The 21,212-nt window shown below is 53.5% G+C and overlaps 2 protein-coding genes across 2 annotated transcripts; both read right to left on the bottom strand.

Moving 5' to 3' along the window:
• Nucleotides 1–353: 353 nt before the first annotated feature.
• On the bottom strand, nt 354–5,071 carry LOC123777529 (zinc finger and SCAN domain-containing protein 5B). Its single transcript, XM_045774250.2, has 4 exons — nt 4,315–5,071; nt 2,705–2,911; nt 1,753–1,903; nt 354–1,482 (listed from the first exon to the last, which is right to left on the bottom strand). Exons 1-4 carry the CDS (start codon nt 4,720–4,722, stop codon nt 782–784), a joined length of 1,467 nt encoding a protein of 488 aa, XP_045630206.2. The 5' UTR covers nt 4,723–5,071; the 3' UTR covers nt 354–781.
• An 8,302-nt stretch (nt 5,072–13,373) lies between these two features.
• On the bottom strand, nt 13,374–17,787 carry GALP (galanin like peptide). The gene is made up of 5 exons (XM_045774244.2): nt 17,578–17,787; nt 16,430–16,478; nt 15,582–15,662; nt 14,883–14,957; nt 13,374–13,925 (listed from the first exon to the last, which is right to left on the bottom strand). The coding sequence occupies exons 1-5, from the start codon at nt 17,659–17,661 to the stop codon at nt 13,870–13,872; spliced, it is 345 nt and encodes a 114-aa protein (XP_045630200.1). The 5' UTR covers nt 17,662–17,787; the 3' UTR covers nt 13,374–13,869.
• Between the last annotated feature and the right edge of the window lie 3,425 nt (nt 17,788–21,212).

The following is a 21,212-nucleotide window of genomic DNA, read 5'->3' as shown; positions in this document are numbered from 1 at the left end:
ACCCAGGGAAGGCACCAGAGTGACCGCGAACTCGGGGCTTTGGGGGACAATAGCATCAGTGTAGGCTCATCACTTGTAGCAAATGTGCTCGGTTTTGTTGGGAATCTAAACCTTCTCTAAAAAATGTCTTTTTAAAAAAAGTTGTGGGCGCCTGGGTGGCTCAGTCGGTGAAGCGTCTGCCTTCGGCTCAGGTCCTGATCGCAGGGTCCTGCTCCGTGGGGAGCCTGCTTCTCCTCCTTCTCCCTCCGCCCCTCCCCCTCACTCGTGGGTGGGCGCTCTCTCTCAAATAAATAAAGTCTTTAAAAAAAAAATACATTGCTCAGTGATATTTGATAAATAATTCGGGATGTGTTTGTATTTCAAACGTGTTCATCTGAAATTCGAATGTCACTGGGTATCTCCTGTTTATGTAATCTGGCTGCCCTCCTTGGATCAGCCTATTTTACAAGGAAATAAAGGATAACAGGGAGACAATCCGCAGCCACAATTTTATAAGGAAATACTGAAAATGAGACTTGCCTTCATGGCAAGAATAGCAACATAAACCAAAAAGCTTACGAGGGAACAACGGGACGTAATCAAACAGAAAATGAACACCAATAGGGAAGATGTCATCCCAAGAGCCTCACAATTAACCTTTACGGGACATCTGTTGTGTTCCAGAAACCTCCTAAGTGCTCAAGATGTCCCGTGGCATTTTTGTAAAATCGGTGACAGATCACCATTAACTTCCTTCTTGGGGCAGAAGGGCCTCGGACCTGATCGCGGAATCATCAGGCACTCACTTTGAATGTGTTTTCTGGTGGCGTTTAAAAGTTCCCAGCTGACGAAAGCTGCTGTTACACTCGAGACACGTGTAGGGCCTTAACCCCGAGTGCGTGCGTCGGTGGACGTTGAGGTTGCCTTTGTGGCTGAAAGCTCTCCCGCAGTCTTCACACGGGTAAGGCTTCTCCTTGGTGTGGACCCTCCGGTGACTCCGCAGGGTGGAGTCGTGGGTGAACGTCTTGGGGCAGAGCTCGCAGGAGTAGGGCTTCTCGCCTGTGTGGATTCGCTGGTGGACTTGGAGGTCTGAAGGCTGCAGGAAAGCCCCAGAACAGGCCTCGCATTTGAAAGGCCTCTCTCCCGTGTGTGTCCTCCAGTGAATGTAAAACTGAGATTTATAACGAAATCCTTTCTTGCATATGCTGCACACGGTTGGTGTCTGTCCCGGGGCTTCTTTCCCAACAGGATGGACTGAATTGGATGCAGGTTGAGCTGAGAATTCTCCTTTGTCCAAATACGGGCTCCCTTCTTCAGAAATGGAGGTGTTGTCCAGTTTTCTCCTTTTGGGATTTCTTGGACTCTTCTTCTGAGAATCTGTTCTGTTCCCACTGCAAGTGGAAATCTGCCTCTCTGAAACGTGGGCGGAAGGTGTGTCGACATCCACATTCGTAATACCGGTGCCTTCTTGGAGATTCTTCCCACCCTTCGCCCTCATGGAATCTGTCCAAAGAACGGTTAGCACACAACACTTGAGAAAGAGCATTTTCAGTGACACCAGCCTCGTCTGAACCGAACACTGCTGTGGGCTGAGAACCTCCCATCAACCAACAAACCTGGGGATTGTACGTAGGACACTGGAAAGTCAGTGACGGAGAAGGCTTGACATTTCAGAGCTCTCTCCCCCCAAGAGATGTCAATGCTCGATCCCCAGCCCCCTCCCAGCGTAGAAAGAGCCACTAACTCTGCTGAATTCCCCGTTTCCGTGCTCACCAGGACCTTCTAGAAGCTGAGGCTCTTGGGATTTCACTATTGCCGTCTCTTCCGGATCTTCCATCAGATTCTTCTTCAAGTTCTCCTTGGGGCTCAGACCCTCCTGCACACCTCTCCCAGGAACGGTCTCCAGCAGGAGAACGTTCTGTCCCTGACAATGGACAGGCAAGTGCGTTACCAACGTGTCGAACTTGGGGCGTGGGAAGCTCTCGTCTCTGCTTTCCGCGTCCTGCCCATCTCCCTAATCTGAGACCCCGACTTTCTCAATCATACCGTGTTGTGATGTGCCCAGACTTCCTTTGGGCCACTCATCACTCCCCGTCGTCAGTCAGTACCCACCGAACCTTTAAATCACGTCCACCCACCGTTTACGCTTGATTCCCCAGCGACTCGGGAAGCAGGGTGGCTCTAGGTCCCCGGGTCCCTGCTCAGCACTACCGACATTTTGGCTGGATGCTTCCCTGCTGCGGGGCCGTCCCGTGCGTCGTGGGATGACTGACCTGGTTTCCAGCCACTGCACGTCAAGTCACCCTCCAACCCCACCTCCATTCTGACAACCACAAATGTCTCCGGACATTTGCAAATGTCTTCCAGAGGCAAAATGACCCCAGGTGAGAACCACTCCCTTAATGTAAGGTACTGACGCTATTCCCAGACGTGTCCTTTGTCCGACTGTCATTTCATGGAATGTGTGAGGAAATCGGCTATGGAAAAATCAGCCCTCGGTTCGTTAGCCTGTAGCAAACTACCTAGCACTTCATTGAGATGCTTTCTTTCTCCCCAGAGGCTCAGAAATGTCTACGGGCTTGATGCATCCATGGGAATCCCCAGGGTAAAGGGGTCCGGTTCTGTGCTCTGACGCTATCCCAACTACTCCGGCAGCCACAGCCACCACGTCTTCTCGTACCTTCTGCCACCGCTCCCTAGAGATGGGGGAGGGCGTCCCACTCACCGGCCCCCTCGATGGCTCACTGACTCCTGGCAAATTCTGCAGCTCTCCGCTGACCTTCTGGCTGCCCTCTGGACGTGTCTCACTCACAGGCAATCGGGGCTTCTTGGACAAGTCCGTCACCAGGTCCGTGTCACTGACCTTAGCTTCGGCCATCTGAGCATCTGAATTTTGCACAAGAAATTCCTGTCCTTGTAAGGTGACTATGGTCTGGGGGGGCAAGAGTCAAGCAAGATCAGACTCAGAGAGCCAGAACATAGCTCCCTGTATGAAGCTACCACACGCCCACACTCTGTTGGCATTACTTGTTTAAAATGGCAACCTCCCAAGTTGTGACGACGAGAAACGTCTCCGGAGTCAGATGCAGCCTAGGGGTGAAGGTGGACTTAGCCCACCCTCTTGGGCTGGACGACCACCGGCCTAGCCACGATATCTAATCAACCACAACACCTCGCCTCCCCGTTTCCCCCAGCGCCTCGGCTAGGACTCAGCCCTCAAACCGCCGTCCTAAAGCCAGCCTCGCCCCTCCTGACCCCGCACGGGACGCGTGGCGCGCTGAGAAGTCCAACACCGCGCCCAAGCGACACTTCCCGCGTTTGGCTTACATCTCACTCAGCCCGCCTTCGGGATTCCTCGATCTATCCCAGAGTGACACGTTAGAGTTCCCAAGGCTATTCTCCCACAGTGTTGTCGAAGCTCATAATTCCCATTCTCGGCGGGAGAATCTCGTCACCTGCCGGGGCGCTCAGGGAAAGGACTGCCATGTTGGACCTGTGTCCTCTCCTGCCCGCTTACAGAACGACCTCCAGAGGAGCCGTCGCCCCATGACTGGTGCTGCCCCAGGTCCCATCCCCTCCTAGATCCTTCTGACCCTTGCTTCCTCTACAAAGCATACAGGCGCACTCCCGCCACCACGATGGAAAAGGTCTTACCTGGTCGGAGTCTTACCTGCGAGCCATTTTGACGCCATCGGAGGGACATTTGGCAACCACCAGAGATTTCGTTTTGTTGACTTTCAGAACTGGGGGAGGTTGCCCTTGACATCAAGGATGCCACTAAACACTACGATGCCCAGGAAAGCCCCCAAGAATGGTCCATCCCAGAGTCACTGGTAGATCTGAGACCCTAATGGAGCCGAAAGCCTACCATCCCACTCCCCTTCTTTCCTCAGCATCATCCCGGGACTCTAGTTACCATGGCAACGTGTTCGGCGCGCCTCTCTGTAAATTGTAGCTGCCCTAGTCCAGTAGGACCGCCCTTGAGAGGGTCTCTGGCGAGGTCAAGAACTGTAATGTAATGGACTGGACTGGTTTCAGGTTCCTTTCTCCTGGAGCCTCTGGAATGTCCTTTACACAACTGTCCCCACGAGAGGTCGGGCAGGGGGAATGACGGTAAAGCGCGCAGACTCCTGAAACCCACCAGATGCTAGTCACCTCCCCTCTCCTCCCTGTCGTGGCAGCCAGAGATGTCCCTAGACGTTGCCAAGGGTCTCCTGAGGGGCACACCGTCTCCCACACGAAAGCCACCGACCCTGTGTCCTTCCCAGTCCAGGGGCACCGTGCAGCCCCCGCACCGGCTCCCCTTCCCCGTTCCCATCAGGGAGCCCTGCTCACCCATTTCCTGGGGGTCTGGTTGCCTCTCAGCAGGTCCCGCAAATCTTTGCAGCTCCGCACACCGCTTTCCTTGACTAGGACCTGGAGCTCCCGAGGCATGGAGATCATGAACTGCTCCATCACCAGCGTGTCCAGGATCTGCTCCTTGGTGTGGAGGTCCGGCCTCAGCCACAGGTAGCACAGCTCAGACAGCCTCCTCAGGTCCTCGAGGGGGTCCGACTTCTCCGAGCTGGTGAACGCCCTGAAGCTCACGTGCCATGTCTCACGGCTGCCGTCCTGCCCCCCAGCGAGGGCTCCCCGCGATGGCACAGACCGCGGCAGCTGTGACCCGGGGCCGCCTCGGGGTTTCTCCTGACCCCCTGGACATGTCTGGTCTGCAGCCATATTTACCGGAGAATTTTCCAGCATGACGCTGCAAACGCTCTGGAAGCTGGTGCCTAATTATGACCTCCCTAAAGGGATTTACTCTGGTTTTCCTCAGCAACTGGCCCGCTGTTTGTTCAGAAGTCTGGGGGGGGAAGGAATGAACCAGATTAGTTTAACTTCTTACCTCCCTCTCCCCTCCAAACCCTTTGCCCCAACACTAGACACCATCCCCAACTCGTCCTGTATTTAATACCGTGGAAAGTAACCCCCACTATTATTTTTCCAATGTCCACCTTTATAGTAAATGGTGGTTTAAATGTCTGAATGGCCCCCTGGATTCTGAGCTCTAAATGTATAGAGGTGGGCTCAATTTTCTCATCTGTAAGTTGGGACAATATCATCCTTTACTATAAATTAAATATAACTATGTGTAAAGCTCCTGAAATCCATTTTAACAATGTCAGTCTTCATAGCTTTCCATCAGGACAACATACCAGGCAAAACTGTATTAGCTAAAATTCTGCAGAATACAGAAAAATATTTACAACCTGAGAATTTCACGTGGTGTAGTAACATTGGAAATATTAATCTGAGACTGTCCCCCAACGCATTTCCTTGTTGATCCCAGGGTATTGCTTTGTTCCAGGAAGGGGAGGACTCCAGAGAATCCTAACAGGGTTAACAGATACTTTTACGGTGGTAAGATACACATAACACAACATTCACCATTTTAACTCTTAAAACGCACAACTTTGGGTCACTACTCACATTTGCAATGCTATGCAACCATTCAGCACTGTCTAGTTCCAGAATCTATTCACCCCCCTCAAAGGAAAACCTGTCCCCATGGAGCAGGCACTGCCCCTTCCCCCGCCCACCCCCAGCCCCTGGCAATCCATTAATCTGCTCTCGGTCTCTATGGGTTAAATACTTAATCTCATCCCAGAAAACGGATTTAAAATCCAGTGCTCTTAGAAATTTTCAAAGAAGCAAGATTTTAAGAGAAGAGCTTTCAGGAGGTTTTCAACCCAGCTTCCAAAGGCAAGAGCCACCCTGATACTCTGCAGATAACCATTTTGTTCCAAGAACAACAGCTATGTGGGGCGTCTGGGTGGCTCATTTGTTGGGCGATCGGGCTCCCTGCTCAGCCGGGGAGGCTGCTTCTCCCCCTCCCTCTGCCTGCTGCTCCCCCTGCTTGTGCTCTGTCAAATAAATGAATAAAATCTTTTTAAAAAATGCAACCCACACTTTCCTTCTAGTGAGAGATCAGGGGTCAACCTGAGGAAGGGACAGAAGACTGGGGGTACTTGGCAGGCCACTGAGAGCCACGTGGCACCCGGGTAGAGAAAGGGGCTTTAATCCTGGCTGGGCTAATAGGTTGATAAAAAGGTCCTTATTTAAAGGTCTGATTTTTACCCTGAGGATAGCAAAAACCCAGCGATGTGTTTTTAAGCAACAGTATGGCAAGTTTAGAAATCTCAGGGGAAGCACGTGCCACACAGAGTTCAAAGCGAACACGTTTGCCTAAAATCTGTCGACTTTTGTCCTATTCCAGTTATTGGGGAAGCCTGCTTCCGCTCAGTGTTGTTTTAGCTTTAATTCGCTGTTAGGCAAGTCAATCAGCTCTTGGGCGGCCATAACCCTTCTCCATGACATGGGGACGATAAATCTGCCTCTTACATTGTCTGAGGATAAAATAAGAGGGTGCCGAGGGCATGTCCGGCACATCTTCACCCAGTGGAGTGACCAGCATTTAGAGCTGAGATTCTCAACTAAGGGTCACTTGCCCTACTCCCCTGGCACCTCGGGACCCTGTGCAGCGTCTGAAGACATTTTTGGTTGTCATAACCCCGGCATGGGAGAGGCGGGTGGGGGGGATACCGCTAAACATCCTGCAAGGCACAGGACAGCCCCCCAACTCCCCTCCCCCAAACAAAACAACAAAAAAATTATCTGGCCAAAAATACCATCTGAGATTGAAAAACCCTGGTTCCAAGTACAAACCACACATACCACACCACGATGATTCACAGTTAATAATAGGGTATGGGAAGATCCTTGCTTTCGCAAGACCTGGGAGATAATGCGTAGTGAATATAGACCCAAATCCTCCTGGTACCAACCTCCATCCGACCCAGGTTCCAAGCACCCTTCGCCGTCCCCACCCGTAACTTACCTCGTTCTCGTCTTCACGCCTCCAGCCTCCTCGCCTCTGAGACGGGCTCTCCAACAGCCTTGAGCCGAAACACACAGCTCTGTTTATATACAGTTAGAGAAACCCCAGACTTCCTGTTACCTCATCAGTCCAAGGATTAGTTTAAGGCCATGGAATGAACCATTTAAGATGGTGGCGTGGATTGCATTTCCCACTGAAACTCCATCACGAGAAAAAAAAAACAATTATTAAAATAAGTCTACTTGGGAACAATATTGGTTTTCCTGGTCTACTGAATTATTTGTCATGTGCCTGAAGTGTTCAAAGGAGTCAGGGAACGTAGGGCTGCAAGTTTTAAGCACTTTGGGTCAAGATTTTATCTAAAATGAGCTGACAAGGCAAAGCGTGAGAAGAACATATTTAGAAAACCTGAGGTTGCCTCCAAGTAGAGAAAAGTCCGACATCTATCAAGTTCGCAGGCCGAGCTTTTCCTAAATGCCGAAGGCAAGTCTGACTCCTGAAGTCCAGAACGTGTGAAGAGTGGTATCAACCAGTGATGTAATCTAGTGCAGGGTCCCAGGGTGGCTCATTCGGCGGCGTATGCGACTGCTGATCTTGACGTTGTGAGTTCGAGCCCCATACTCGGTATAGAGATAACTTAAAAATAAAAAATAAAATCTTTGGAAAAAAATAATCGAGCTCAAGCAAAGCCCTAACATATTATCCAATCCAAGGTACTGAGAAATGAAAAGTTAATTATTGATACATAAGGAACACTGGTGATTTTTTAAAACTTATTTTTACTATTTTTCAATATTTGGGGATTAATACCTTAAAACTTTGCTCAAACTAGATGAAATCACTGATTTGATATTCATCAATTTACCCTTTTATAAAAGCAACGGAAAGCAAACAAAAGCTCGCAGACACGCTCTGCATATTCCTTTTCTCCCTGGTGGGGACGGTGGTTTTGAGATACACGAGATTTCTCCGTGGACCTTCTTGTCCCCCTGAATTAGATCTCATAAATTCTGAAAAGCTATCATGGTGGGTCTGCATGTTACTGTGTGAATTTTAATCAAGGGTTGGGCGTGACTGGTTACAATTCTGGAAGCTCTCGGTGTCCATCAAATCATAATAAATCCACTCAGATAGTGAGCTTTCTTGTGTAACATTTCAGATGAACTGGAAGGCTCCCAGCTTTGGGTGATTCTGGCTTCAGTCCATGGGGGGCTGAAGGGAGTCTCTAAACCCTGCAAACGTCAGACTCCTTGAGAGCGGGATGGTGGTTTTCTGGCCACATAAACTCTTTCCTTTCATCCTGAGTCCAGTGCATGGGTGACTGGCCACCACATGGGATTCCGAATCTGACCACTCGTCCCTCAGTGCTGCCTCTTCTAATCTCTCTGGAACCCAGACCTTTGCAGCCGCTTCCAGAATGGTGCCCCTCCGCCCTCCTGCCCTCGAGGGCTGTGCTCCCCACTGCCCCAGGCTGCGCAATGAGACCCCAGGCGCACATTTCACTCCCCCCTTCGGAACCGAAGCACGGTTTGCAGAGCACGTGGAGGAGAAGTCTTGCCCTTTCCCAGCACCCAGTGGCCTTCAGCATCTCGCCTGCAGACGCTCTCCCTTCCTCAGCCCCCTCCCCAGCTGCCTCGCAGCTGCCCGAGCAAGCCTGGCGCGCTTCTGCTCTGGGACCCACACGGTCTTGCTCCGCGGTCTGGAAGGCTCTGTCTGCCCTGTGCAGGCACGGCTGACCCTCGTGCTTGGTTCCAACGTTCTTCAGAGGCCTGTCCGGAACCAGCCAGCACCACACCCCCGGGCTCTGAGGCCTGAGCCGCGCCGTCTCAGCCTGGCTTTGGGCCCCACGATCGTCCGTTGTGAGGTTTGTGCCGTGCCTCCCAGGATGCCGAACGGCAGCCCTGCTCCGCCCACCGGACGCCAGGAGCCCCCCCCCCCCCCCCGCCTGGACAACCCGAATGTCCACACCCGGTGCCCAATTGTCCCCTGGGGGGCGCACTTGCCCTAGTTGAGAACCTTCATGAATCTGGTTTGTTTTGTTTTTTTATTTTATTTTATTTTATTTTATTTTTATTTTATTTTATTATTTTATTATTTTATTTTATTTTATTATTTTATTTTATTATTTTATTATTTTATTATTTTATTTTATTTTATTTTATTTTATTTTATTTTATTTTATTTTATTTTATTTATTTTATATTTTCAAGTAGGCTCCACACCCAGCACGGAACCGAACTCACGACCCTGAGATCAAGACCCGAGCTGAGATCGAGAATCGGCCGCCTAACCGACTGAGCCACCCAGGTGTCCCCCCCAGCTTTTTTATGCTTTGTTGATTTTTTGCATTAGCTGTGTCCTTATTGGGCCCCATGAGTTAGTATCCTTTAGGGTAGGATAATTTCTCAGTTCAGGGTAATTTTGTACCGCTTGAACAGTCAACAATGTCTAGGGCATGCTTGGCTGTCACAGCTGGGGAGAGGGTGCTCCTGCCGTCTTGTCCGTAGAGACCAGGACGCTGTTCCACACCCTGTCACGCGCAGGACGGCGCCACAGAAAGAGAGATCCCAACCAGAACGTCCGGAGCGCCGAGGCTGCGAAACCCCGGAACAGGGGTATTGGCTCCAGCTGATAAACCTGGCCAAGTCCAGGAAGCCAGAGGCTGACCTGTTCCAGCCCCAACGCCCTCGGGGACGGACTAATCCACGGTTAACGCTCCCTTCATTATAATCCTACTAAGGAAAACCTCAGATCGGGGCCTCCAAGTTAAACCCCCTTGGAAACCAGAGTGGAAGGAAGCACTCGCCACACCTGCGGTTCTCAGCCAGCGTTGACCAGAAACACCGAGAACAAACAAGACCGCCGCGGCTGGCCCCACCCTCGGATCATGGGGTCTGATTTACTTAGTTTAGGGTGGGGCTTCGACAGATTTTTTTCTTAAGCACCCAGGAGATATGGAAGAGCATTTAGCCTTAAAAGGAAGAAAGTCCGACCACACCCACGACAGGGATGCTAAGTGAGATGATGCAGACCCGAGAGGACCGATGCTGTGACTCAAGACCGAAGCAGGACCGCGGTGCGGGGGCTGGGCCGGGGTCCTGGGAGTGGTCCTCTAATGCGGGCGGCGCTTCCGTTTTGCAAGATGGAAAGCGCTCTACAGATAGTGGTGATGGTTGCACAGTGTGAATGTCCTTCATGCCGCTTAACTGGACACTTACACACATTTTAGATGGTAAATTTCAGGGCCGCCTGGGTGGCTCAGTTGGTTAAGCATCTGACACTTGGTTTCGGCTCAGGTCCTGATCTCAGGGTCCATCCCAAGTCGGGCTCCGCACTCAGCTCGGGTCTGCTTCTCCCTCTCCCTCTGACCCTCCCTCTGCTGGCGTTCTCTCTCTCTCTCTCTAAAATAGATAAATAAATCTTAAAAAAAAAAAAAAGATGGTAAATTGCATGTTACGTGTATTTGCCACAATTTAAAGGTTTTTTTAATTAAGTTTTTTTTTTAAGATTTTATTTTTAAGTATTCTTTACGTCCAATGGGAGGCTCAAACTCACAACCCCGAGATCAAGAATCACATGCTTCACTGACTGAGCCAGCCAAGTGCCACCTAATTAAGTATTTTTAAGACACCAGTTTGGGAAACTTCATGAAGGAGGGACCATGGCCTTCCCCTTACTCACATGTGTCCCTCACCTGATCTCTGGGCCCAGGCAACTGTCTCTGCTCACTAGGACTCAGTCATTCATCATAAGGACACGTGGAAGGCTATAGGGACTTGCTCCCCTCCCCCACTCCCTGCAGGGGAGGTGTGGGGGAAGCTCCAGGGCTCTGGTCCAGCTTCCCCCTCACTCTGCATATAGACTCCGATGCCAAGACCAGTCCAGGGAGTGGCCTTTGGTGGCCTAGCCGTCCAGCCTGGGAGGGAGACTGCTGAGCTGTGCTGAGAGGTTGGGCAGAGCTGAGTCTTCTCTCTGGCATCAGCCCTTTCCTTCCCAAGCCCGAGGGCAGGAGTGAGGACTGATGTCTAGGGATGGGACTCTGACCCCACAACTGGTCTGGGGCAGTGAACAGCATCCTGGACAGTCAGGTACCGATGGCACTCTGGGAAGGAAGCTGTCCTGGCTTTCGATCATCAGCAAGTGAAAATTCCAGGTGCCCAGGTGAATGTGAATTTCGGAGAAGCCACAAACAATTTTTGGCAGAAGTATGTCCCATGCCACATTTGGGATATCCAAGTACATTCGGATTGAAGACGAACAATGGGGATTCTTCTAGTATGAGTATATTGCATGCGGTATGAGCCCCATGTAGTCGACATTAGGACCAGCCCTCTGTGGGGCTCCAAGCCCCCACCAGGATGGGTAAAATTCCAGCACCCGGACAAGACCCCGACCCTTCCTCCTTCACCTCTGCGCTCTCAGACTGATCATCTGCCTTGGGGCCACAAGGATGCATCTCAAAATATCCTATTCCTATGTTTTTGTCCGTTTCCAAAAGAAAGCTAGTTGTCCCCCTCCCCACCCCCAGCCACGCCTCAGCCCCCAGGCCCCAGACATAGCCCAACACTGGATATCCCCTACTGCAATACCCCCGTTGCCTCCCAACTCCTGAAATGTCTCCTCCAAGGAGAGTTTGCCTCACCCCCAGCCTCCTCTGAGTGTCCTTCAGGCATTCACCCTCCCTCCCTGCAGGGCTGAGCTCCCACCTCTGACATTATTGTGATTGTAATTCTTGGCTGACGCCATGCTGGTGCTCCTGGCCCCATGACTCGCTCTCAACCCTCTGCCCCACACTCCATGAACCCATACCCGTGAGTCTGTCACCCCCAATAACGGCAGTGCCCCTGCCCTCTTTAACCTCACTCCACTTCCTGTTCTCTCCCTGGTCTCTGAACATCATGGGGACCGGCAATCTATCGAATTCCCAGAGCTCTGTGCTTAGACCCCTTCTCTCCTCTATTCACCATCTGAGTACCGACAATGCTCCAAATCATATACCCATTCTGCACCCCTCCTCTGAGCTCCAGCTTCGCACGTCCAACTCCCATCCCCCACCCCAGCTGCATAACCAGTAAGCATCTCAGGCTTACCGTGTCCCACGTCGAGCTCCTGCTCTTCCTCCAAAACCTGCCGTGCACCCTTCCCATCACCCTCAAGGGCAGCTCCATCCCTCCATTTGCTTAGACCAGAAAGCAGGGATTCATCCTTGACTGCTTTCTCAAATCCCACCGCAAGTCCGCTGGGGAGTCCAAGCAGCTCTGCCTTGACACACACCCAGAACGTGACTGCTTCTGACCACCTTCCAGGATTACAGCATCCCAAGTGGTCTCTGCCCTCCCAAAGCTGCTCAGAGGCTCCTTGTCCTGGTCCCTGTGCCCCTGCTCTCAAAGCTTGTCCCCACCCTGCATCTGTCAACTCGTTTGTCTGGTTTCTCCCTTTGTGAGACCCTCAAAGGCAGGGCCTGGGTCTTCTTTTGTCCCTGAGGCTTGATGCCGCCTCTGTCCTCCCACTCTGCTATTTAAAGTTGCTAAGGGCTTTAAATGAGATTTCTGATATTAGATCGCATACGGCCGGAGATCCAGGAACGTCAGAGTCCTGCGTGAGCTGTCCCCACCACGTGGTGTTGCTGAGAAAGAGGCAAATCCGAAGGACGACGGCAACTCCGTGTGACTGACTACCCACCGCCATCCATCTCCAGCAGTATTTAGTGTCTTAAGTGGGACGGTACCCCCAGCTCCGGACGGTGGTCCCCAGCCTCCCTGTGATGCGCATAGTCATGCATAGGTGTGTGAAGAAACACCACCTGTGCCTTTCAGACTTTTCTTTGGAAGAATCGGGTGTGGCCCCTCTGGCCTCCTTTCTCACAGAGGCGGGGAAGCATCCCTCTCGAACGGACTCAGAGATGAAGCTTCACGGCCAAAGGCAGCAGAGCCATCCTGCCAGCCCCACACTGCCTCCTTCTGGACCGTTCCGTGAGCGCATGAATAAATGTGTATCTTTGCACTACGGCATATTGGGGGCTCTTTGTTACAGCAGCTTGGCCTCAATGAATGTCCCAGATATTAAGGCCGGAGCCTTAATGCCTGACTACCATACAGGCACTGGGGCAGCTGCCCCAGCTGAACCCAGCCTCCTACCCACAGTCATCGAGGCACCAGACATGCGACCCCCAGATCAGTCCAAAAGCAAAAGGCATTAAAGGGGATAGAGGGAGGCATCTCGTAATGATAAAAAGATTCCTCCAGAAATTTATAAAACCTATAAACTTATATGATGACAAAACATAGCTTCAAAATATGTAAAAGTTTTAAAACGAAGGAACTAATGGACGGAGAGTAGGTCCGGTATCCGGGTACGAACAGCTGGCGGAAACTGGAAATGTGATTAGGCCTTCTCATGAGATAATCCGAGATCCACTGCCCCCAACAGCATATAGTCTCCCAACCGCACACCTGACACTCTGAGCCTCGACTTGGCCCCCGCCACGAATTCCCATGCTAACACGAGAAACCATGGATTATTTGAAAAGAAATGTTTTATTCTCTCCACTCTGCTCCAAGTACCTCTCCCCTTTTCCGGCTGGAGGGCGCTCGGCTGGGGTGGGGGAAGGAGGGAAGGCAAGCCTACTACTTGGCAGAATCTTTCTGAGTCAAGACTTCACAGACTCTCAGAGGCAAATGGGATGTTCACACCATATTAGTCAACAGCTCGTGTTACAATTGGGATGATTCCCAAAGAACACAGTTACTTCACACAGGCCACGGAAACACTCCCTCATTACCCCTCATCTCCTAAACGGCTCCAGAATTAATTCTTGAGTGTGTTAACAACGCTTTACACTTATTCCAAGGACAAATTGGGGAAACCTGAGGCCGTCTGGCGACTTCAAGAAAATTCTCCCAACACTCTGAACTTTCTGCATGAGATGTGGGGACTTAATTTCATGATCTCGGTCTCAGCGGAGGGAGCTAGACAGGGGCTCAGGAGGAGACAGAGCAGAGGTTTGGAGACGTCTAGGACCGCAGGGCATCTCCCTCCTTGGGGGCTTCCTCGCTGCGCTTGCCCAGATCTGTGGGAGAGAAGGAGGCGAATTTTGAAGGGCTAAGCTCACCGCCACCACCCAGACGGGTCCAGGCTGGGAATGAAACGGGGGAGGAAGACGGCTTGGTTCGTCACAATCCAGTGGCCCTCCCTGTCCTCTCTCCCTCTTTCCTTCTCACTCTAATCTTCCTTTCCTTGCATCTACCCACATATTGCCCTTCTCCACCCCACGCAACACGCGGTGGTGGTGGGTGTTTTCAAGAGCCAGAGGGCAGCCAAGGTTGGCGCGGGGCTCAGTGAACTAGGGAGGTGTGTCAGCTCCGACACCGGTGGATGTCCGACCAGTGCCTTCCAGATGGGCTGGCAGAGCTGGAGTGAAAGCATGGCGTTCGTTCCCAAAAACAGGCTTCAGGTTGAAGGAGATGGAACTGGGGTAAAGATCCAGCTGGAGGAGGGAAGGCAGGCGAAGACTCAGGTCATGGCTGAGTGGGAAGCCTGCCCTTGGAGAGTTTAATTCATGCCTTTCACAAGTATTTTCCAGCACGTACGATGCATCATCGCTTGTGCGTAAGCAGTGAGCGAGGCAGAGAGGGTCCCTGCACACGTGGAGCTTCGATTTTATTCGGAGAAGACAGAGAACAAGCAGCTAATACAGGGTGCAAAGAGGCACATACGGGCAAACATCACTAGGGAAATCAGACGGGATGACAAGAGGAACAGAGAAGTAGGTTTATGTCAGACAAATAGTCGGGAGGAGACGCTAAGGCGGAGGGGCTGGCTAAAATGATTTCTGGAGGACGTGAAGGATCTCGCCATGCAAAGGTCTAAAAACAGCACATTCTAGAATAAGGTTTCAGCTGGTGCAAAGGGACCCGGCGTTCTAAGAAAACCCTAGCTCAGAACGGGAGTAGAACATGGCTGAGCGTGAACAGATGCTCCACGCCCCGTCCCCGTCTCCTGTTCCCTCCACGTTTCCCGTGCTCACCTGCAGTCTCTGGTCTGGCGAAGGTCTCCCTCAGGCTCCTCTTGGAGGGCCGCTGAGGGCGGGAATAGGGGAGCCCTGGGAACAAGGCCGGAAGTCATTACGCCTCCGCGCCATTCGGTCTGGCGCTTTGTACCACGCAACGTGGCTGTGGTTCCTTTATTTCCTTGGCATTCGTGGTACTTAGTGGTTCTCATCCTGGGTCATTTTGCCCTCCCCCCGCCCCCTGGAGATATTTGGTAACGTGCAGGGACATCTGTCATTGTCACAACTGGGAGGTGCTACGGCCACCAAGGGGGTGGAGGTCAGGGATGGCGCTAAACGTCCCGCACATGGACGGCCCACAGCAGAGTGATGGGCACCGGTGCCCAGGGTGAGGAACCGGCCCCAGATACGTGTGATTGCCTGGCAGGCGACAACAGTGGGGGGGGTTCGGTGCAGGTCACATGCTGCATTCACGGCGTGCCTGCCCCCGGGTGGGTGTCTGAACCTCCACACACCTGTGATTCTTTCCCTTGAGATGTGATGGGAAGGAGGGGGAATCTCAGACATGTCACGTGGCCGTGGCCGGGAACTGCCCTTCCCCCGGCTCCCCGGACCAGCAAGTGGCAGAGGGAGGGATGGAGCCCACGTCCACCAGTTTCCAAGGCCAGCAGTGGGCCCGCGGGGGAGGGTGTGGAGAGGAACCCCACACTCACTCACCAATGGCCTTCCACAGGTCTAGGACCTCCAGGGCTGTCCTCTCCTTCCCGCCGTGGTTTGCGCTCTGAGGAAGGTGGGGCACTGGGGGGGGGGGAGAGACAGGGCCCGTGGTCTATGAAATGGCAACAGTAACACAGGGAATCCAGCAGTCCTGTAACACCGTTCCCTGCACGGCGCACTGCCACCAAATCCGTAGGACAGTGAGCTTCGAGCATCCGCACGGCCAAGCGAGGAGGCTGTGGCTCGGAGAAGTCGAGTCAGTCGCCCACCGTGACCCCACTGCTAAGCGGCAGCACTAGGAGCCCAGCCAAACCCACCTACGTCTGGACCCAAACCTCAAGTCCTTGCTGCTCTGCCCCGCGGTGCCGGGAGCCTGGGTTTCCTTGGACCACTGAGTGGTCCCCGCCTGGAGCATCACAGGGACATACGGCTTCCATTGTCCCTGACGCACGCAGCCACGTAGGCAACACATGCTCGGCGAAGGTGCTCGCGGGGAACCGGGGAGCCCGGGGTGAAGGAGCATGAGAGCGGGGCAGGGCGGGGGGAGCGGAGAGTAACCGCTGAGTGTCAGGGGCACCCCTGCGCACCAGGAGTTGTTCTAAGCCCCTGTGGGCAGCAGGGGGCACCATCGTACCCATCGTCACGGATGAGGGAACTAAGGCAGGCACACCAAGCAAGCGGTGAGCTGGGACCCACGCGCCCGTCACTCCCCTTGACTAACTCTCAACACGGGTCTGGAAATAAAACCCGTGGACTTCAGGGACCGTGAGCTGAGGGTCTTCACAGGCTCGCACACCCACTGCCCGTAGGCACTAGGCAGGGAGAGCGCTCCGCGCGGGCTCACTCACCGGGACCCAGGAGATAGCCCACGCTGTTGAGGGTCCAGCCTCCTCGCCCCTGGACAGAGACGGAGAGATCAAGGCTCAGACAGGCAGAAAGGGTGGCAGGCATCCCACAGGCCTGGGCTCACGGGGGCCAGCGGCCACTTTGCCATGAGCATGGCAGGTGGGTTTGCTTAATCCACATTTCACCAGTGAGGAAAGTGAAGCCTCCCTAAAACGCAGCAGCTCGGAATGAAGAGAGAGCTGTAAAACCACGTCTACAAGCCTTCTACATATCGTTACGAATCTCTCTCTCTCTCACACACACACGTGCGCGCGCGCGCACACACACACACACACACGGGTTCAAACACAGGCTACATTGCTAGACGGCTAAGCAGGACTGGCTACATAATTGAAGGGGGCCCAGAGCAAAATGAAGATATGCCCCTTGCTCAAACACTATGAAAGGTTTCAAGACAGCAACACAGACCACAAAACCCGGCGCCGGTGCCTTCCGGGCGTGCGACCCTGGCACCAGCTCCGCGCCCACAGCCCAGCTCCCGCTCCGGGTCCCGGCCCTGGGGGACAGCCCAGCTCCGGCTCTGGTCCCGGCAAGCTCCGAGAAACTTGGACCCTGGCAGCAACGCCGGTAGCGGAACCCAAACCCAGGGTGGCGAAGTGCCACGCCGGGGTCTCTGGATCAGGTCATGTGCCAGCGAGTACACCCAGCATGGAGGAGCTCAGTGAACCGCGAGGCGGTGCTGCGATTTTACAAAGAACTTGGAGGGACAGAGAGATTAATTAGACAACTTGCCAGGAGTCATGCAGCTAAAAAGTCACAGAACCAGGATTCCAAATTCAGCAGGGTCTCCACAGCCCATGCTCCCAATCAGGGGCTCCCCGACCGTGGGCCTGGGTCCAGCAGCATCAGCCAGGGCTTGGCACAAACCCTAGGGGCAGAGCCCAGTCTTGGGGACCGAACAACTTAGAATGACCGGGAGCTCACTGAAGGCATCTTTTTGTACCTCTGGGCCATGGCAATCCTTAGGACATTTTTGCTTCCTGACCCTTGTGTCATGTGTCCTACCCAACGCCCGAGAGAGTGAGAAAGCTCTTCTAGGAGGTCAGTGACTGGGGACGCCGCAGGTGGGGAGGGCGCAGGGAGGTCTCACCTGGCGGACAGGTACAGAGGCGGAAGTCTCCGCCAGGCTGAGCAAGATGGCAAGAAGCAGGGCCAGACGGACAGACGGAGCCATCTGAGGGCCAGAGGGGTGGGCGCCTGGAGCTGCGGGATGCTGCCAAGAGAGGGCGACAAGTGCACGTATCCATTCTTAGCATCGCTGACCTACGGCTGCTACGGGAGGGAACCGCACGCACTGAGCGCACTACTCCCACGAACCCGGACAGCGGCACACACGCGAGACAGCTCCGCCATCGTCAGGGCAGCCGGCCTGTCCGCCGCCGTCAAATACGGCCTCGCAACTGGTTGTTTGTTTTAGGTTTTTGTTTGTTTTGTTTCCATGAGCTCTGTCCTGACGTGTTTTCTTGAGCTGCCGCAGACATCCGACACCACTCGAGGCGAGCAGCGTGATGACCCGTGCCCTCGTCTCGCTACGGAAACTGTTTTCTCTTCGTGTGGAAGAGTTTTAGGATCTACTCTCTCTGGGCAGCTTGCAAAGATACCGCACGGCGGTGTCGACTACGGTCACCGTGCTGTCCCTGGCGTCCCCAGCGCGTCTGGTCTTGCACCTGCAGGCCCGGGCCAACCCACCTCGGCTGCACCCCCCTTCCGATCTCTTCCCCCGAGCGGCTGTTGTTCCCAGATTCCACCCAGAGGTGAGATCATGCAGTGTTCGTCTTCCTGGGTCCGACTTCTCACGAACCATGAGAGCACGGCACCGTACCGTGTCTTCCTGCCTTGAACATGTGGCAGAAAAGTGAAAGGGACAGCCCCGAGTTTATGGCCGATCTCGTGGTGCTCCACCTCGGAACACGTTTATTTAAGGAAAACGAGAGCATTGGTTGAGGGACAGCCCCGAAGGAAGTAGGTACGCGACAGGACACCGGACCGGTGAAACATGGCCCCCCAAGACCCCAGGCACCCCAGTGAGCAAGGTCCAAGACTCGCAGAGGCACTGACCCCTGGCCGTCCTTCTGGCCCGGTGCCTGCCCTGCTTTCCCCATCAGCATGTCCCGTTTCTCGGGGTGCCCCCACCCTCGCCTGCCCCCCCACCCCTCCTCTCACCTCACCGGAGTTGGCAGCTCTCCCCAGCTCTCTGGGGGCCCAGCTCCTCGACACCAGCTTTTATGGCTCCCGAGGAGAAAGGAGGAGGGAAGAGCAGGGGAGAGGGAGGGCGTCAGCAATTAGGGGGAAGATGGGAGACAGTGCCAAGGAAGGAGGGGGGAGTGAGGCTTGCATGAGCTGGCCTGTGAGGTCAGAACGAGGACGCTCCCTGCTGGGAAGCGTTTCTCTGCTTCACCTCAGTTTCCCCCTGCAGACCCTCTGCTCTGAGATGCACACGATGCCCTCCCTCCCGTCTCTGTGCCTCCTCTTTGTCACTTGTCTCAGGCTCTGCGTTTGTTCGAGCGTCCCCCAGCCTGGGTCTGCGTGTTCGGGGCCCGTGTACCCCATTTCGATCCACAGCCCTTTCCTCTCTGCCCCTGCGGCCTGGGTTCTCTTTAGTGTCTGCGCGTCTTCAGGGCCCCCGCCGCGTCCTTGCTTCTGTCCTGCACGACGCACCTGTCCAGGTGTCCTTGCTTGTCGAGCGTCTCCCTCTCCCTGGGAAGCAGGCTCGGCGACAGGCGTCAGTGCGTCTTGCGGCTCACGAGGCCTGGAGCCCAGAGGCGCTCCACCAGCATGGTTTTGTTCCTTGGGGACATTTGCCCATGCCCGGAGACACTTTGGGGCATCGTGACTTGGGGGTGCTTCAGGCCTCCAGGGGAGGGGGCGGCCCGCCGCAGAGAACGATCCAGCCCCAGGAGTCCGTGGCTGGCTCATCCGTACCTTCCTTCCACCCCCGCGGAAGGGAGCTGTCTCATCTCAGTTATAAAACGAAGGCCCTGCAACAGGGGTCGAGGGAGAGCAAGAAACAGGACCATGAAGACCCCGGTTTGCTCCCATCTTTGTTTCCGGGCATCCGTTATTTCTCCCCTAGAGGAGAAGGGGGGGAAAGTGACAGGAAGGTGTAAATGGCTTTGCTGGGAAAGAGCGTGGAGGTGGAGGGGTGGTGCTCGCTGGGGACGGAGGGAAGGACAGACACGGCTGGAAGCCCAGAGGTGGTTACCTGGAGACCGATGGAGAGTCAGAGGACAGAATCACCAGCCCTCGCTTCCTCACTTAACCCGTTCTGGAAAAATAAATGAAGGCAGCCTAATCTCGTGCAAAAAAACCTCCAAAACGCTAAGCTGTGCGAGAAGTGCCGCTTTCTTCGCGTTTCCGTGACGGAGCCCGCTGTCTGTCTTGAGCCTGTATCCCTCTTCGTAGTTCAGAAACGCGGACACGAAGGCCCCTTCCCTTGGTGGACGCTGCAGTTTCCCGTCCGACGTTTATTTGGGTCTATTGTTGAGGAGTCAGTCAGGTTTTGGCTAAACAGCCACAGTTCTTGTACGTGTCCCAATGCTGTGGGGGACGCTCACCCATCCCCATCCCGGAGGGGACGGCAAGAGACTGACGTCGCAGCTTATCCTTCCTCCTTCCCTCCTCCTACCTTCCGAAGATAGGTACTGGGAGCCCGAATGTACCGCGTCCCTGTCCACAATCCAATGACCCAATTGTTCTAGCCGGTCAGAGCAGAAAAGGTATTTGCTGGAGCTTCTGGGGAGAAAAAAAAGTTCTTCCTTTTTTAACTTTTTACGTCGCAATAACATTAGACTTCCAGGAAAACTGTCCAAATAATTCCCCAATACTCAGATTCTCCAAATGTTTACATTGTCTGCATTTGATGTCCTGATCCTACCTCCACCTCTCTCCTCTCCACAGACACACATATACTTATTCTGAACTGTTTGAGAATAAGTCACAAACTTTATGCCCCCTCACCGCTAAATTCCTCCATGCGTCTTCCTAAAAACGAGGGCAATCTCGAATGTGACCGCAGTGAGATTATCAAGTTAGTAAAATGAGTGTTGACACTGTCCCAATATCTAAGCTACAGACCTTCTTAAAATTTCACCAATTGTCCCAACAATGGCTTTTATGGCACAACAAAATAAACAAACTGAAAAAAAAAAAACAAAAACAAAAGAAACGCCGCCACTCGATGCCTCTTCAGTGCCCTTTACCACTAGAAGATTGTCTCTACTTTATCTTTCATGACCTTGACATTTTCCTTGACATTTCTGTGAGAGGACCAGCATGCTTCTTCTCAGTTTGGGTTTGTCTCTGACACTTTCTCGGGAGTAGATGTGGGTAGAAAGCCACAGAAGAGATCAGGGTGGTGTCGTATCAGTTACGTCCTTCTGGGTGCATCCTGCCTTGGGAGCTCGGCCCCTCAGCTCCTCCTGCTGCTGGTGGGGTGAACTTTCACCGCCTGATTAAGGCGGTGTTGGCCAGACGTCTCCGCTGCAAAGGGAATTCTTGTCCGTCTGTAATTGGCAAATGTCTTGTGGGGAGATACTCTGAGACCACATAAGCGTGTTTCTTCAGTCCTTTGAGAGAGTTTCTGGAAGCATATCTTTGGACTGATATGTGCTCCTCTGTAGGTCTTCCTTAAAAAGCAGCCCAAAGCCCCAGGAGCTGTTCTGCTGCCACCGTGAGGGGGAGCGAGACGCAGGACTGACACTGAAGTGCAGGGAGCAGGATGGGAAG

The sequence above is a fragment of the Ursus americanus genome, chromosome 21, assembly GCF_024610735.1.
Source record: "Ursus americanus isolate L20-20 chromosome 21, mUrsAme1.1.p, whole genome shotgun sequence".
NCBI lineage: Eukaryota > Metazoa > Chordata > Mammalia > Carnivora > Ursidae > Ursus > Ursus americanus.
The sequence above is the reverse complement of the archived record's forward strand: the minus strand, read 5'-3'. Positions and strand labels throughout refer to the sequence as shown.